The 17,698-nt window shown below is 41.4% G+C and overlaps 1 protein-coding gene across 6 annotated transcripts in view; it reads left to right on the top strand.

Moving 5' to 3' along the window:
* The window catches only part of heatr3 (HEAT repeat containing 3), a 45,407-nt gene that overhangs the window by 15,366 nt on the left and 12,343 nt on the right, over window positions 1–17,698 (top strand). For all 6 annotated transcript variants that reach the window (XM_085991472.1, XM_085991474.1, XM_085991471.1 and 3 more), the window contains exons 6-8: window positions 12,084–12,224; window positions 13,077–13,366; window positions 15,042–15,132. In XM_085991472.1, coding sequence (XP_085847598.1) covers window positions 12,084–12,224; window positions 13,077–13,366; window positions 15,042–15,132 — 522 coding nt within the window. The remainder of the gene's footprint in view (window positions 1–12,083; window positions 12,225–13,076; window positions 13,367–15,041; window positions 15,133–17,698) is intronic.

The following is a 17,698-nucleotide window of genomic DNA, read 5'->3' as shown; positions in this document are numbered from 1 at the left end:
GTCGGGATAAATGGGTCATTTTCAGGTTGGCAATCTGTAACTAGTGGAGTGCTGCAGGGATCAGTACTGGGGCATCAACTATTTACAATCTATATTAATGACTTGGATGAAGGGACTGAGTGTAATATAGACAAATTTGCTGCTGATACAAAGATAGGTGGGAAAGCAAATTGTGTGGAGGATGCAAAGAATCTCCAAAGTGATATAGATAGGCTGAGTGGGCAAAAAATCTGGCAGATGGAGTTTAATGTGGGGAAAAAGTGAGGTTATCCACTTTGGTAGGAAAAATAAAAAAGCAAATTATTATTCAAATGGGGAGAGATTACAAAATGCTGAGGTACAGAGGGATCTGGGGGTCCTTGTGCATGACACACAAAAAGTTAGCATGCGGATGGATACAGCAAGTAATCAGGAAGGCAAATGGTGTGTTGGCCTTTATTGCAAGGGGGTTGGAGTATAAAAGCAGGGAAGTCCTGCTACAACTGTACAGGGTATTGGTGAGACCACACCTGGAGTACTGCGTACAGTTTTGGTCTCCTTATTTAAGGAGGGATATACTTGCATTGGAGGCAGTTCAGAGAAGGTTCACGAGGTTGATTCCGGAGATGAAGGGGTTGTCTTGTGAAGAAAAGTTGAGCAGGTTGGGCCTATACACATTGGAGTTTAGAAGAATGAGAGGGGATCTTATTGAAACATATAAGATTCTGAAGGGGCTTGACAGAGTAGATGCAGAGAGGATGTTTCCCCTCGTGGGGAATCTAGAAATAGGGGAATAATTTCAGAATAAGGGATCACTCTTTTAAATCGGAAATGAGGAGGAATTTCTTCTGAGGATTGTGAATCTTTGGAATTCTCTTCCCCAGAGAGCTGTGGAGGCTGGGTCATTGAATATATTTAAGGTGGAGATAGACAGATTTTTGAACGATAAAGGAGTCAAGGGATATGGGGAGCGGGCAGGGAAGTGGAGTTGAGGCCAAGATCAGACCAGCCATGATCTTATTGAATGGCGGAGCAGGCTCCAGGGGCCAAATGACCTACTCCTGCTCCTACGTCTTATGTTCTTATGTAAAGGACTTAATTGGCTGTAAAGCGCTTTGGGGCGTCCTGAGGTTGTGAGAGATGCTGTATAGAAACATAGAAGATAGGAGCAGGAGTAGGCCATTCGGCCCCTCGAGCCTGCTCCGCCATTCAATGCGATCATGGCTGATCATCCAAATTCAGTACCCTGTCCCTCCCTTCTCCCCATATCCCTTGATCCCCTTAGCCTTAAGAAATATATCTAACTCCTTCTTGAATATATTTAATGAATTGACCTCAACTGTCTTCTGTGGTAGAGAATTCCACAGGTTCACCACTCTCTGGGTGAAGAAATTCCTCCTCATCTCAGTCCTAAATGGCTTACCCCTTATCCTTAGACTGTGACCCCTGCTTCTGGATCCCCCGCCATCGGGTCTGCATCTAGTCCTGTTAGAATTTTATAAGTTTCAATGAGATCCCCTCTCATTATTCTAAACTCTAGCGAATATAAGCCTAATCGACCCAGTCTCTCTCCATACGTCATTCCTGCCATCCCAGGTATCAGTCTGGTGAATCTTCGCTGCACTCCCTCCATGGCAAGAACATCCTTCCTCCGATAAGGCGACCAAAACTGCACACAATACTCAAGGTGTGGTCTCACCAAGGCCATGTACAACTGCAGCAAGACATCCTTGCTCCTGTACTCGAATCCTCTCGCTATGAAGGCCAGCATACCATTTGCCTTCTTAACTGCCTGCTGCACCTGCATGCTTACCTTCAGCGACTGGTGCACAAGGACACCCAGGTCTCGTTGCACTTCCCCTTTTCCCAATCTATTGCTGTTCAGATAATAATCTGCCTTCCTGTTTTTGCCACCAAAGTGGATAACCTTGCATTTATCCACATTATACCGCATCTGCCCAATCGCCCAACCTGTCCAAATTGTACTGGAGTTGTTCTGCATCCTCCTCACAGCACACACGCCCACCCAGCTTTGTGTCGTCTGCAAACTTGGAGATATTACAACAAGTTCCCTCGTCTAGATCATTAATATATATTGTGAATAACTGGGGTCCAAGGACCGATCCCTGCGGTACCCCACTAGTCACTGCCTTCCACTCGGAAAAAGACCCGTTTATTCCAACTCTTTGCTTCCTGTCTGCCAACCAGTTTTCTATCCAAGTCAGTACCTTACCCCCAATCCCATGTGCTTTAATTTTGTACGCTAGTCTCTTATGCGGGACCCTATCGAAAGCCTTCTGAAAGTCCAAATACACCACATCCACTGGTTCTCCCTTATCTATTCTACCAGTTACATCCTCAAAAATTTCCAGTAGATTAGTCAAGCATGATTTACCTTTTGTAAATCCTTGTTGACTTTGTCCAATCCTGTCACTGTTTTCCAAGTGCTCTGCTATTACATCTTTTATAATGGACTCTAGCATTTTCCCCACTACCGATGTCAGGCTCACTGGTCTATAATTCCCCGTGGGATTACATTAGCTACCCTCTGATCCATGGGAACTGTTCCAGAGTCTATAGCATTTTGGAAGATGACCAGCAATGCATCTACTATTTCTAGGGCCACTTCCTTAAGTACCCTTGGATGTAGATTATCAGGCCCTGGGGATTTATCGGCCTTCAATCCCGTCAATTTCCCTAACACCATTTCCCTACAAATACTGATTTCATTCAGTTCCTCCCTCTCAATAGACCCTATATTCCCCAACATCTCTGGGAGTTTATTTGTGTCCTCTGTGAAGACAGAACCAAAGTATGTATTTAATAGGTTAGCCATGTCTTTGTTCCCCATTATAAATTCCCCTGATTCTGACTGCAAGGGACCTATGCTTGACTTTACCAATCTTTTTCTCTTCATATATCTATAGAAGCTTTTACAGTCAGTTTTTATGTTCCCTGAAAGCTTACACTCATACTCTATTTCCCCCCTCTTAATTAATCCCTTTGTCCTCCTTTGCTGAATCCTAAACTGCTCCCAATCCTCAGGTTTGCTGCTTTTTCTGGCCAATTTATATGTCCTCTCCTTGGATCTTATGCTATCCCTAATTTCCCTTGTTAGCCAATGTTGAGTCACCATTTTTGTTTTATTTTTATGCCAAACTGGGATGGAACAAATTCTGTAGTTCATCCATGCGATCTTTAAATGTTTGCCATTGCCCATTCACCGTCAACCCTTTAAGTAACATTCCCCAATCCATCCTAGCCAACTTGCGCCTCATACCATCATAGTTTCCTTTATTTAAATTCAGTACCCAAGTCTCTGAATCAACTACTTCACTCTCCATCTTAATGAAGAATTCTATCATATTATGATCGCTCCGACCCAAGGGGCCTCGCACAACAAGATTGCTAATTAATCCTTTCTCATTACATAATACCCAGTCTAAGATGGCCTGATTTCTAGTTGGTTCCTCGACATATTGGTCCAGGAGACCATCCCGTATACACTCCAGGAATTCCTCTTCCACAGTATTGTTACTAATTTGGTTGGACCAATCTATATGTAGATTAAAGTCACCCATGATAACTGCTGTGCCCTTATTGCACGCATCTCTAATTTCCCGTTTAATGCCATCCCCAACCTCAGCATTACTGTTTGGGGGTCTGTATACAACTCCCACTAACGTTTTCTGCCCCTTGGTATTTCTCCGCTCTACCCATACAGATTCCACATCATCAGAGCTAATATCCTTCCTTACTATTGTGTTAATCTCTTTAACCAGCAATGCTACCCCACCGCCTTTTCCTTTTTGCCTGTCCTTCCTGAATATTGAATACCCCTGGATGTTGAATTCCCAGCCTTGGTCACCCTGGAGCCATGTCTCCGTAATCCCAATTATATCATATCTGTTTACATCGATTTGCACAGCTAATTCATTCACCTTATTACGAATGCTCCTCGCATTAAGATACAAAGCCTTCAGGCTTGTTTTTTTAACACTCTTCGACCTTTTAGAATTATTGTTTACTGTGGCCATGTTTGATTTACATCCTTGATTTCTCTGACTTCCACTTTTGCTTTTCTCCTTCCTGTCTTTTGCTTCTATCCTTGCTTCCCTTTCCTCTGTCTCCCTGCATAGGTTCCCAACCCCCTGCCATTTTATTATAAATGCAAGTCTTTTTCTTTTACAGGTTACTGTGTCCAAGCCACTGCGACCATCATATGTACACAAACTAGATTTATTTTAAAGATTTATGGGGAGAAATTCCCCTACTTTGTGCCTCCCATGGGGGCACTAACGATGCGCAAAGGCCTTTTCGTTCAGCTGTGGTGCTGACCGCGCCTTCCTCCAACTTCCACGGGAGGTTAGCGGTTGCGCCCGGTGATCATGACGTCTCCTCCGGGCGCATCTCCCCGGTAGCGCAAAATTCTCCTCCCCCAGCAGCAGCGCCGGGCAATGGCAGTGACTGCTGCAGGGGACGCGAGCAGGGCGGAAGTTAAAGGTCAGGTGGCCGGCCACCCTGAAAAAAATGTCGGCTTTTTTGAAAAATGTTTTTATTGCTCCGGACGTAGGGTCTGTGCCGTGATCTGCCAGCCCGGCACTTTGCTGATCGCGTGACACCCCCGCTCCCCGATGCTGCAGGTAAGTTTTTTTTTAAACTGCAGAATTCATAGCATGGGACCCTTCCCTTTAATTCAGGGAAGAGCCCCTGCAACTCGTCAGTGCGTGGTGCTGCTGAGCCGTGCGCCCTGGGGCGCTAACTCCCACCTTCCCCGCAACCCCCCCCCCGGTGCTCCAAGAAGGAAGTGGAATGCTTGATTTAGTGCTCCACTTCCCTCTTGGAGCAAAAAGTGGGAATTTTAGAAAGGCTGGAAGAAATTAGCGCCTGGCACTAACTTTTCCAGCTTTTCTGATTTAGCGCCCCAAACAGGGTTCGAGGGGAATTTCTAGCCCTTCGAGTCTTGTTAGAAGCAATGTCTAAATGTATTCTCCGTATTTGAAGTGGTCAGAGAAGTGTTGTGCTTTAGATTTTCTTCCAGTAGTCTAATCTGATTCATGAGATTGCATTTTTTAATATTTGTTACGAATTACAAATGTCGAATGTACAGTGACGTAAATTCAGTGACAAGCATTATCTGAAACTGCCATTCGTGTTAAATCCCACTTTTAAAGATTTTCCAGAATCGGTCTTTAATTAATTTTTTTAAAATATTTTAATATTCTGCCTCTTTCTCTATCCATGCAAATCTCAGGTAGGCAGGATGTGAGCTTGTGAGCACAGATTCTGTCTGTGCTGCTCTTTGACTTGATGGGAACTGCGCTGACGTGTTGGAGCAAGAAATCTGGCACCAACCAATCTTTCCCGTTTGTATTGACCACTCAACAGCAATCCTCTGTTTCGCTTTCTCTCTCAAGTTATTTTGCATCTATAACAAAGTGTCACAGATGCACGCTAGATGCAAGACTTTTATTGACATATTAGTAGGTGTCCTGTGGTGATGCTCTCAGTCAGAGGAATATGGTGTGGGTGCGTTGGGAAACTGGGGGAGGGTTGCACATTTCCAGTTAAGGAATTTGGAAAGGAGTTCATAAGAGACCTGCCCAGAGACGGCAAGTGGTTTTTTGATTGGTTCCTGGAAAATGAATAAATCTGTTTTCCTTAAACCCCCTGCTGACGGATGGAGACCACAGCTGGATAAATCTGTATTGTACAAACGATTATTTTCACATTTTTAGCGTAAACGAGAAAGGTAGATCCTGTAACTATTCAGAATAAATTACAAAATGTGAAGATTCCACTTTGAAATTGGTATTGTTTTAAAAGTGAATATAATAACCTAAGTTGTATTTTGAAAGAAAATTAGCCCTGTAAAGAATTCAAGTGTTACCTTGAGTTTATTGATTAAGGACTGGGGAGGAACAGCTAACTAAATATATGACTGCATTAATAAACAAATTATATGAAGAAATATCTCCTAGTATATACATTTGTTTTTTCTATCAAAAATTATCTCATTAAAATTTCATGCTTTACATTGCTTTCATTTTTCAAATCAAAAAAACATTTATTTTGACCTTTAAACTTCAAAATGATTTCCTGATTTGTTGTATGATTTTCTATCATTTGGAAATGAGGTGCGGGATCCCGCTTACAAGCACCAGGTGCTGGCACATTCAGTGAATGACACATCTGCTGTTATAAAAATGTCAAAAATTTATCATGGCTGAAGTTCAAAAGTTAGTGATTTATGTTGCTTTGAGATGATTTGCTTTTACTGTATTACACTTGTCTATTATATTGCAACTTCATTATTTGTCCATTATATTACAGCTTCCATTTAATAAATCTGCTTAATAGAACGAGGACGGGGTTTGATGTAATATTCTATCCCTTATCAAGGACTACAGAGAGATCCTGTGGAGGCATACAAATAAGTTCAGTAGTTTAAGAATAATTAACAGGGGTTTCTGATCTTATTTCCAATGTATGTCTGAACATTTTACTTGGATAACAAGGCTCGTAAAATCATTATTAAAGGCATAGGGAATCTATATATAAGATATGAGAGCCAAAAAAGATCTAAAGTAAAGATGGGTAGAAAAATCCAAAAATGTAATAATAGGATTCAATTTTTAATTTAATCTTTCTTGGGCCTTGATTTATCAGATAGGATATTAATTGGCTGTGCAATGAGACAATGTTTCAAATAAGTTTTTTTCCCCATGAAACTTCTGGTGGCTAATTGAAAAGGCACTAGTTCTGATGTAATTTTAGATGGCTTGTTTTGCTACATTTTTTGTGGTCATTACAATCATAGCAGTTTACAGTACAGGTAGACTGTCCTTTATCCGAACTTCCGAAAACCTCTGAAAACCGAAAGTTTTTTCATTCAGTGTAAGTCGTGCGCACGACATGACCCAAGTGGCGCAAAACATGACAGGAGTGGTCCTCCGGGGCCCAGAACAAGAATTCCTGCAGATTGTCGACATGCCAGCCTTCGCTCTCGATGTTAAGTATGACTGAGGGAGCTCTGCCTTTCCCTGTGAGCAGGTCAGAGGGTCACAGAGTTCCCTCCTGGGTAGGAGATTGCAGGCCGAGCCGGGCAGTGTGAAGGAGGTACCGGGAGAGTGAACCCAACAATACAGCGGCCTGTCCGATAGCTGCAGCGGCCCGTCCGATATTCTTTTCTCCCCCCTGACCTGATTTGCGGGCCAGCTTAGCGTAGGAGTCAGCCGATATCCGGCTTTCCCACAACTGGCGGCGGCAGTCGAGCCCCAGACCCCTGCTAAGTCAAGGAATTCAGATACAGAGCAGGGGGAGCTGTAAACAGACTGGGAGCGGCAGCACAGAGAAGCAGGAAGGGGAATGAGACACGGAACAGTCGCAAGAGGTAGCCTGAACTTTTAAAATTTATATTAAATACAAATACTACTTACCAAATTAATTTAATGTTCAGAGTTTCCCAGTCTGAAATAATACCTTCTGAAATCCGAAAACCGAAACACAGCTGGTCCCAAGGTTTTCGGATAAGGGATAGTCAACCTGTACAGAAGGAAGCCATTTGGTCCATTGTGTCCATGGGCGCTTGTCTAGAGCAATCCAAAATTAATTCTTCTACTCTGCCCTGTTGTCTCCCCATAGCCCCATATCTTTCTCTGCTTTAAGGGGGGGGGGGTCTTTTTGTCTCGAGTTCCTTTGAATATGGAGTAAGGCAGGTATTACAATATAATTCTGCCCTTTGCACTCCCATCAATTGAAGCTGAATTATGATGTGTATCTGTTTCAATTTGAGCAGAAACTTGACTGCTAACTGTTGGAAATAAACCTGTATGTTCTTTTGTGAAATTAAAAATTATCTTCTGGATCTGACCAACTGTTTCTCCTTGAATGCAGCTGGTTTTATTTATGGATGCGTTATTAAGTGGTATGTAAGAAATTGGAACGTGACCTAGTCTGATTTGGTGCCATCTAGTGGTGTAAAGCATAATAAATTTATGCAAGTTATCCATACTTGAAAAGCTTAGGAGCGCAATAAAAAAAGTGGAAAAATAAATACAGAAAGTCTGAACGATGGCAAAACTACTTTTTACTTGGGTTCAGGTGATTATTTAAAGTAACACAATCCTGTAGTTTCAGCTGTGGCTCAGTTGGTAGCACCCTTGCCTCTGAGTCAGAAGGTTGTGGGTTCACTGCCCCACTCCAGAGACCTGAGCGCACAAATCTAGGCTGACACTCCAGCAATGAGGGAGTGCTGCACTGTTGGGAGATGCCGTCTTGGATGAGACGTTAAACCGAGGTCCCGTCTTCGCGCTCGGGTGGATGTGAAAGTTCCTCTGGCACTATTTCGAAGAAGAGCAGGGGAGTTGTTAAGTCTGTGTGTTATAGTGATAATTACTACACCGACTACAAGAGTAAATTGAACAGGTCTTTACTGGTTGGAGGTCGGGACTATACTGAATACAATATTACTACACAGTGCTTATATACCGGTGTGGTCACCACCGGTATTACGTATACAGCAGCCAGAGAAAGTAGTACATCTCTTAAGGTGGAACAGGCTTAAGTTCTCTTAAGGTGGAACAGGTTACATACACCACAGGAGTTATCCCCGGTGTCCTAGCCAATATTTATCCCTCAACCAACACCACTAAAAGAGATTATCTGGGCATTATTACATTGCTGTTTGTGGGAGCTTGCTGTGCACAAATTGGCTGCTGCATGTCCTGCATTACAACAGCGACTACACTTCAAAAAGTAAAGCGCTTTGGGACGTCCGGTGGTCATGAAAAGCGCTATATAAATGCAAGGCCTTTAACAGTTTGAAATGATCAGGATTCAATTACATGTTTGTGGCATCACAACAAGCTGTCTTGGATATTGTGGATGTTATGATGTCAGCCAAGGCAACCCCCTTAGAACATATCCGCTCTTTATCATGTGGTGCCTGTGAAATCTGTCTGGTTTGACACTAATTGGCGACTACTTATTTGCTCTCTCTCCACTGGGTGATATATTTTAGAAAATACTTGTGTGGAAGGAACACTGCTTCCGATTGTGTATCTAAACAAAAGCATGCACGCTCGTGGTGTTGGCGGTGGTTGGAAGGAATCAACTCCAGTGTTTGCCAAAGAAAGTAGAGTGTGCTTTATTTTTGAAGTATTGTTGCTGTTTTTATTAAATAAATACACAGGGGTGATCTGTGGATAAGTTCTTATCTGTTGTTACCTTCTATTAATCATAAAATATATAGTTTCAACTCAGTTGTGGGTTTAATATCTTGTGTTGTTATGACGATTAATGAACCACCAGTTGTTTGGATTGCATTTCTAGGTCGACCTGAATCTGAATTCCCAAGTGAAGCAATCTAAAATACATTGCAGCTTTTTTATTACAATAATTTCAGCAGCCCACTGGAACAAAATGCAACTTCCTATCTTTAGTTAATTTATTATTATGTATTGCACAAACCACTGCCAGAAACTTCAAAATACAGGAAACTTTCGATTTACCGACACCTAAGTAACCGGAAATCTCGGTTAACCGGCAAAATTCAGGAGTAGGTTTTACTTTAAATTGTATTTGCCTTCTTCCATCTGTGCTGTGCAAGGATGTGGCTGCAGCTGTTGCTAAGCTACAGAGATGCTTGAAACTTGTGGGCATTGTTCTACAGTTGTTGCTAAGCAACAGGGTTTGTTGCTTTATACGGAGCTGTCAGCTCTCCCTATCTTTTACTATAGCGTTCGGTTATCCGGAATTTTTGATGAACCAGCACCACGTCGGTCCCGTCCGTGCCGGATAAAAGAAAGTTTCCTGTACCTCTTGGTTAGACATCACTTTGTTACAAGCTATGCCTGGTTGAATATCTTTAAAAAATGGAAACATCTATGTAGATTTTTAAAAGTACTTCTGTAAAAAGATAACTTTGGTGTGAGATACAATGTTGTAATTCAGTCTGTAGGTACAGATGACATTTACACACAGTTGAAGCTGTATCCCTGTGATTTACAGTACTTGAAACAGAGTTATTCTTTAAATGTATTGCTTCATTAATGAAAGTAGTGACTAACTTTAAACCAGTAGATTTCAGAAGTAATATAATTGCTTTGGCTCAGGTGTCTTCTATACATAATCTTTATGAACTTGTATGTTCACAGAACATTTTCTACCAGCCCCAGCTCAATCAAATACAAGCAGATAATGATTGAAGACCCATTGCAGACTGGGTGTTAGATATGTGTCCCTTTTCCTTTGAAGGACATTGAACAGATATTTCTCGTGCATCTGGTCAATTACAGCAATAGGATTTAAAACCTAGATTGATTATTTCAGTAGACTTTTGCTCCCAGTGTTTCAGCCGCTCCCAGTGATTAGCTTTGCCGCCTTCCTGGGATCCAGATTTTACCCGGATGATTTTCTCACTTGCTGATCAATAGGGTGATGCATCTTCCATTCTACCTGTCTGGTCTTGATCTTGTATGTCCTGTTGAATATAATTAACAACAACAAAAAAGAAAAGGAGTTCACAATCCACAACTTACATAGCTATGAAATAGTCCAGGTTCAGATGATTTGTATAGTTACAGTTAGCCAGATTCTGCTCAACAAGCACTAAACAACTTAAAGTAATGACTAAAATCCAATAAATGACTATATTTTCCATGTTGAAATGTGACAGATCTTTTTCACTTTACACGAAACCCTTCACCAACCCGCCCCCCACTGCCCAACCCGCGAAGTCTTTGTCATTCAGTTAATTTGTAACTGATGAGAATTGTACTCGTGTTTTTCTTAGTCAAACATCCCGGCAAGTCGCCTGGTGTGGCTCCAGTATTTCAGCCTGAAAGACGTACTGCTCCTGCACTTTACAGCTCCAGCATCTTGCTTTTGCTGCGGTTTCGCGTACTGCTTGGCAAAGGCTACAGGTGTTGCCTGGGTAGCATTACACTGTCCAAGCAGGCCCCTCCAGCAAACGCCTTGCTAGGTTAGCCCGGTCTGGTGCCAGTTGCTGAGTACTGTACGTGATCTTGGCCAACATCTTCTCCGCTTGTTGACTGCTGCTTAGCTGAAGCAGTTACACTCCGTAGGGAGTGCACTGTACTTCCAGTTAGGGTGCTGATTTCATGACTCCTCGTATCCCTCCCATGAACAGGCAGGACACATAATGGCTACCTCGGTGTGAACGAGGTGCAGTGTGGAACTGCTTTAATGCAACATTGAGTGTCTGTAACTGACCCCTGATGACTGTCCCAGGAGGCGTGCACGCTCTGTGTGCCTCCTTGTGGGGGTTACTGAGCGCACCCTTTTCTAGTCCTGCTTACTTTGCACAACATGGGCTCCCTAGACAGTTGGATGCTGGGTGAATTTTAGCAGGTGACGTAGCACTGCTCCACACACCTCTCCTGGCTCTATGGCTCTGTTCAGGTGGTGAAATCTCTGAAGAAGTATAATGCGGGCAGCATCTGCCACAGCTGTCGCTGCTGACTTAGCACACAATGGGCTTCTTTTCCCAGCTTTGACCTTTTTAAGTAGGTTATGCATAACTTCCTCATTTTAGATCATTCCCTCATAAAACTTCAAATGATGCAGTTGCTAAAATGTTTGTTTCATTTCACAATGAGCCCAATTCTGGCCTCATCCAAATTCCACACAAGCACACTTGCAGCAAGGCGGTCACTGGATAGCAATCCGAATGGAGACGCCCAGCTGATTTCTCTTCCTGAATCCAAGAGCACCGAGGGTAATTGCAGCATCCCTATTGCCACCTGTCTGAGATCGGCACAGACCGGGATTGAACCATGATCCTACCTGGCGTGTATGGCTTTGATACTGACTCAATGTATTTGCTAAGCTTTGGACGCAGTTCTGACAATTCTGGTTTAATACTGTGAAATGTCAAGACTGATGTTAAAGGAACAGTGTGTGTATATCTAGATCCAGAACCTGACGGTATCAAACCACACTTCCAATTCATATAAGCTAGCTGTAATGATACATAAATTAGTATGACTTGTAGCCACAGCAGTTTATTCTCTGTTTATATGTTAACTTTTTATGCACGAGATTGAATGTAACTGAGGTGGATTTGATGCTTCCATCCACAGCTTATTGTTTACAGACAATCACTGAGGACAATGCCGAGCTTTTGCCATCCTTAATTCCCTCGGCCCTCCAAGTGTTAGAACTGGTGCTATTGTCTTCGGAAGATACCACAGAACATCTGCTGTTGAGGACACTTGTAGCAGGTAAAATGTGTAACGGAAACGCAAACTGAAATCCTCTGTCATACGTCCAAATCATTCATTTTGTTTATCTGATTATACATTTATATATACTGAGAGTTATTTGGATGTAGATTTACTGCAAAAAGCCTGGTTGTAAATACATTTTTAAATATTGCAGGTCAAAATAAGTCAGTGCAGTATTTGAAAAGTGGTCTTGCCTGTAAATGGCTGGGCGGGAGCGGGAGGGGGAAAGTGTATGACTGCTTCGACGTGGCTTTTTTTCAGGAGTTGATTTGGATTCTAGTTTGACCTTTTATCACAAAAAGCTTTGAGTGAAGGACCATTTTCAATAAAACCCGGCAAAATCATTTACTCATTTCAGCAAAGTAGAGACACAAATAATGACCAGCAAGAGTTCAGTAGTAGATTAACAGTATATATAAAATACATCTGCATAAGTTATGAATTTCCAAGTGACATACCTTGTTGATCCTTTTTTAATTTCAGAAAATCTTTTGCAAATGCTTTGAAAATAAATTCGGTTCACAGCTTCTGGAAAGTTCTGTTTTTCTTTGATGCTGAATATTGCTAAATGGATGAGAGAAGATCGCAGTGTTAATTCTCAGCATACATATGTTTCAATGCAGCACTGTTACCATAGTCCACAAATTGTAAATAGTTAATAAAGGAAGTAAACAAGGTGTAATAGGATACAGTACATTGCTATAGGCAATGTAATTGTTATGCTACACCAATTGTGGTTGGTGAGGGACAATGGTGTCTTGTGGTTTGAGGAGTTTGTAATCTGCAGTCACTGGAACGCCTTGGTTTACCATGTACATATTTATGATTGTAAATAACATTTGCCTTTAGGTACTGTATGGAATGTGAAGAGTGTTGTACCTTCCAGCAGTCAGGCAGACACAATAAATGCTGTTATAAGGATTCTTTCAGAAACTTTGGAGAAGAATGCCAACCAGATTATTCTGAGACTCAGGGAGGTAGCCTCAATGCTGAAGGTAGAGGCAGAGACCGAGATGGAGGAGGAAATGATTGATGCAGACGAGGATGTTACTTCCAACCTAGAGGATGGGATGCAAAAGGCTCCGCATAAGAGAAAAGCAGGGAATATGAAAAATGATGACATTTCAGACCTTTTACCAGTAAGTGTATAGTGAAGGTAGTCCTAAAAATGCTTTGAGCCACACATTATTTCAAAATCGAGTGCAGCTACATCCTGGCCCCTTTCATCCTTTTTGTTACATTACCTGAGTGGCAGCCCACATTGCTTCAGCTCATCTCATCAACAAATGATCATCTCGCAAATAAAAACAATATATTTTTCAGGCATGTTTATAGTATTCTCAGAAGTCCAATTGGGTTTCTTTATTTTCTACATGTTTTCTTTTGGGGAAAGGAGGGAACAAAGGTATAGCACAATTGGCTCTTGGTTAAATTGTTTTCCACCTTTTTTTATTTACTTCTAGTTTTCCGTGGCCTGTTTTTTTTTTTGTCTCAAAAGATTTCTAAAATGCAAACCGTTTGATGTTTTAACTTCTACTTTTGGTAATTGTTGAAATATTGAAGTCATGGAACACACGCCATAGAAGTTAACTGGAATTTGGGCTGCAGACAAGGTGGCATATCTAATGGTGGATCATGGTCTGGGAACAATGAGTCTAGTAAATTCAAATAGGTATAGCTTTAGGACTTGACCTTTATCCTGCTGAGTAAACATGAACACTTTGTGGCTCTTGGTGACAAACACATTACGGGTCAGTTGGCCATTTAAAAATCCCTCAATTGTATGCTGAAATTTATTAAAGTAGAGAACGATGATTATCGAATTATTTAGTTTTAAATTGAAGTGTTTTATAGTCTAAATGTCTCCCTCTTTGGCTTCCTGCCTCAGCATTGTCTTCCTCCAGCTGAAAGCGCAGTGTGGTAGATTTCAACATGGATATTGAGCCTGCTCGCAGCAGACGGAGAGCGGAACGAGAACTCCTTGTTGTTGTCTTCCTTCTTGTCTTCTCTTCCCTTCACTCCTCAGTGGCAAGCTGAAAAACTGGCCTGACATGAACTCATCACACACGTCCTGTTTTATCCTCCAGTTACCACAAGTAGTAGTTCCTCTGGTGTAGTCATTCTTGATATACATTTTTTTAAGTGCAAACGGTTACTGCTGTAACCAGTAATAGATAGGAAATTGATACTAATTTTATTGCATAACTAGACAGATGTTCAAGTTATCAGAAGTCATTCAAGAATGACAACTGGCTTCTGATGACTCCAACATCTGCCGAGTTAGGGCATTGTCAAAACCACTCATTTGTGCACAAGCTATTCTAAGCCATGAGCTTTTCTACATAAACCAAGCATGGATGTTAAGTTTATACTATATAAAATATCTACAGTACTCACTGAGTGATACAATGTCTGTATATAATTTCCAATTTGACGCCTTGAGGACCATGTGTGCTTGGTTGCAAATACCAATGTATTTGGGTCAGAATTTGGCACAGGCTATTACAAGCAAAAGCCCAAACTCCTTTCTCTCGAGACTTACACAGGTGCAATGCATTATTTTCAGGATGAGAAATTATAGGCCAGAATGGCTTTAAATTACTCCTCTGATGCAGATAATTTCTGCCTGATGATTTTCACCTTGAAACTACAGACCTAAGTTTACCATTGACGTGTGCATGAGAATATTATATGTGCCTTCAGCCTACTTAATATTGTACAGTTGCAAAATATGCAGTTGTCATTTGGTTTTCAGTAGAAAAGCTGGAAGTGTTTGTAACATTTTGATTTTTAAAATTTATTATTTATATACAGGCCCGGAGTGAGGAGTTGAGGCATGCCACTGCTCTGCTAGCTGCTCAACAGACTGCCTTAGAGATCATTGTAAACATGTGTTGTTCAGAAGGTATGAACTGAAATCTAACTCTTAATTGTGTTCGTTCACAAACTATAACATGTTTGGGATGACTGTCTTGTGTATTGTGTGTTGTCTTCCTCGTACAACAGAAGATGTCTGTCATCCAGTAGGGAAAATCACAAGAACAAAGTTCTTTATAACAGTTAAAATCAGAGATTTCACTGAGGAGGAAGTAGTTGCTGCCTGTAAGTGAGATTTCTCTTGGGCAAGAAAATCGATGGACTCATCCATGGTGAGATTATGGATAGCAAGTGTGCTGTTCACCGAGTAGCAGTCATTAAGGAGGACAATTCAAAATGGTGTATTGGTTGGTGATCCATTGACTGGGGCAGTGGAAGAGGTAAAAATGACATGAGGTTAGCGACATTATCCTCCCCCACCCCCCACAAAGGAGTGAGCTAGGCAGGATGGTCACTAGGAGTTGGTGATGCTGCTCTGTGAAAGGCATTGCAGAGAATCCCTACGGAGGCCATGGGCTTCTTTGGAGTAGTGCTGGAGGAGATGAAGAGTAGGAGAGAGAACAGCAGGTCCAGGAAGTGGCTGGAAAAAAATGAGGAAATAGGGTTGCTTGGGTCTGAAGTACCAGCCAATATATGCAGACGAGTGGACATAGAGGGAGACCTTGGATGACGTGGACAAGTGGCAGAGAGCCAGGCATGGGAAGGAAGATTCCTTGAGTTGGGACTTGATAAAAGGAGGCAACCATGGAAGGGAATTTAAAAAAAAAAAACTGAATATTGTGATTGTAGCTGCTGCATTTCACTGTTTTGAACAACATTGGTTTTCTTGATTTTCTTGACTACATTGTGTTGATCACTTTCATTTTTAAAAGCATGAGACAATTTTGTCTTTTAACTCAAGTATTTGTTTTACATCAAGAGAACATGTTATTGAACAGTAAATTACAATGTTAGCACTGTTTTCTTAACTGAACTCACTGCATTGCTTGGTTAATCTTTGCTTGAACTGTGGGTGGTTATCCAGTAAAGCTGAATTTAGATAGCATTCTTGCCAGAGGGTTGTTTTAAGTCAAAATGTTGCTGCTCTTTATCTTTATTCTAAAATAATGCTGCACCCCGGTGGACAGATTGTTTATTGCATTTGCAAGCTCCAAGCTTATTTGTAACAAGTTATTAAGTCAGAAAGTAATGGACATTTATTCTTCAAGGTAGATTCCTCAATTCCTCATTTTCTCCCTAAAAGAATCATCCAAATATTGTGTTTTCCACTTTCTTCCAAATCATTTGGCCTCGTCTGCCAGAAACCATGCATCATGTTCATGTATGCCGACTTTAAATGCTTTCTTGTTTATTGCATCCCTGTTTTCAGATTTGGCATTAAATTGTTAAAAACTTGAAAGAGCACATGTTTGTATGGAACTATTCAAAAACAAAAAGGCATTCAGTGAAATAATATTAAAAACTGCTTGTGGGACGGTGGAATGAATTAGTTATTGGTCGGAATCTCATGCTCTCCATTTGCGTATAAACCAGGAGGCACATTAAAGCTCGAATATTATCTTGCGTTTTCCTCCATTTAAAAAAAAAAAAAAAAAAAAAAAAATTTTTTTATTTCCTCCCCATGTATCATGATATCACATATAATAGAGTTATTCCCTTGGCTTCAGCATTGTGACTACTATAAAGGGTGTTATTTACAGCATCTATATTTAATTGTAATTTTTTTGCTTGTAAGATGCCTTTGTCTATCCATTCTTTGGATTAAAAGACAATCACAGGATTGTTTGCATTCATTGTCTTTTAAACATGAAACCAAAATCTGAGATGTATTTTTTTTCATGTTGATGACAAGCTCACCTTTTTCTTTCACATCAGTTGTGCAAAATATGTTCAGAGTATTGTAGCTCTTGTAACATTTCTCACCAAAAGCTCAATAGTGAAGAGTAGTCTGTCCTTTTTGAAGTAGCTGATTAAAACAAAACCAGTTCTACCTTGAATTTCCACAGCTTTGAGTTTATGCAGCAGCCTTTCATGAGTAGTTTAGTCATGTGCTTTCTGGATGTTTGGATACACTATGCCTTGAGATTTATCATTGTACGCCTGATACGTAGCCCTCGCCTCTAAAAAGTCAATGAAGTTGATCAGGTAAAATCACTGTTTTCTTGAGTCTACAGCAAGGCCATTCAGCCCAACTGGTCTATGCTGGTGTCCATGCGCCACACAAGCTTCCTTTCACCCCTCCATCTAACCCTATCAGCATATCCTTCTATTCCTTTCTCCCTTATGCGCTTATCTAGCTTCCCCTTAAATGCATCTATGCTATTCGCCTCAACTACTCCATGTACTAAGGAGTGCCGCCTTAACCATTCTTTGGGTAAAGGAGTTTCTCCTGAGTTCCCTACTGGATTTATTGGTAACTATCTTATATTTATGGCCCCTGGTCAATGTTCCCCCTAATTTTTTTGGGTGTGCGCGATCCCTTTAACAGGCTGTACGGCCCATTCAAAGTTTTGTGTGCACATTTGAAAAGCTGGTCCCGGGCTGTGTGGGACCGGCAAACAGCCACGCAGCTTAGATGGAGCATTGCCCCTAGT

Source organism: Somniosus microcephalus, chromosome 6, assembly GCF_052327205.1.
Source record: "Somniosus microcephalus isolate GS21.2 chromosome 6, FLI_Smic_1.0, whole genome shotgun sequence".
NCBI lineage: Eukaryota > Metazoa > Chordata > Chondrichthyes > Squaliformes > Somniosidae > Somniosus > Somniosus microcephalus.
The sequence above is the reverse complement of the archived record's forward strand: the minus strand, read 5'-3'. Positions and strand labels throughout refer to the sequence as shown.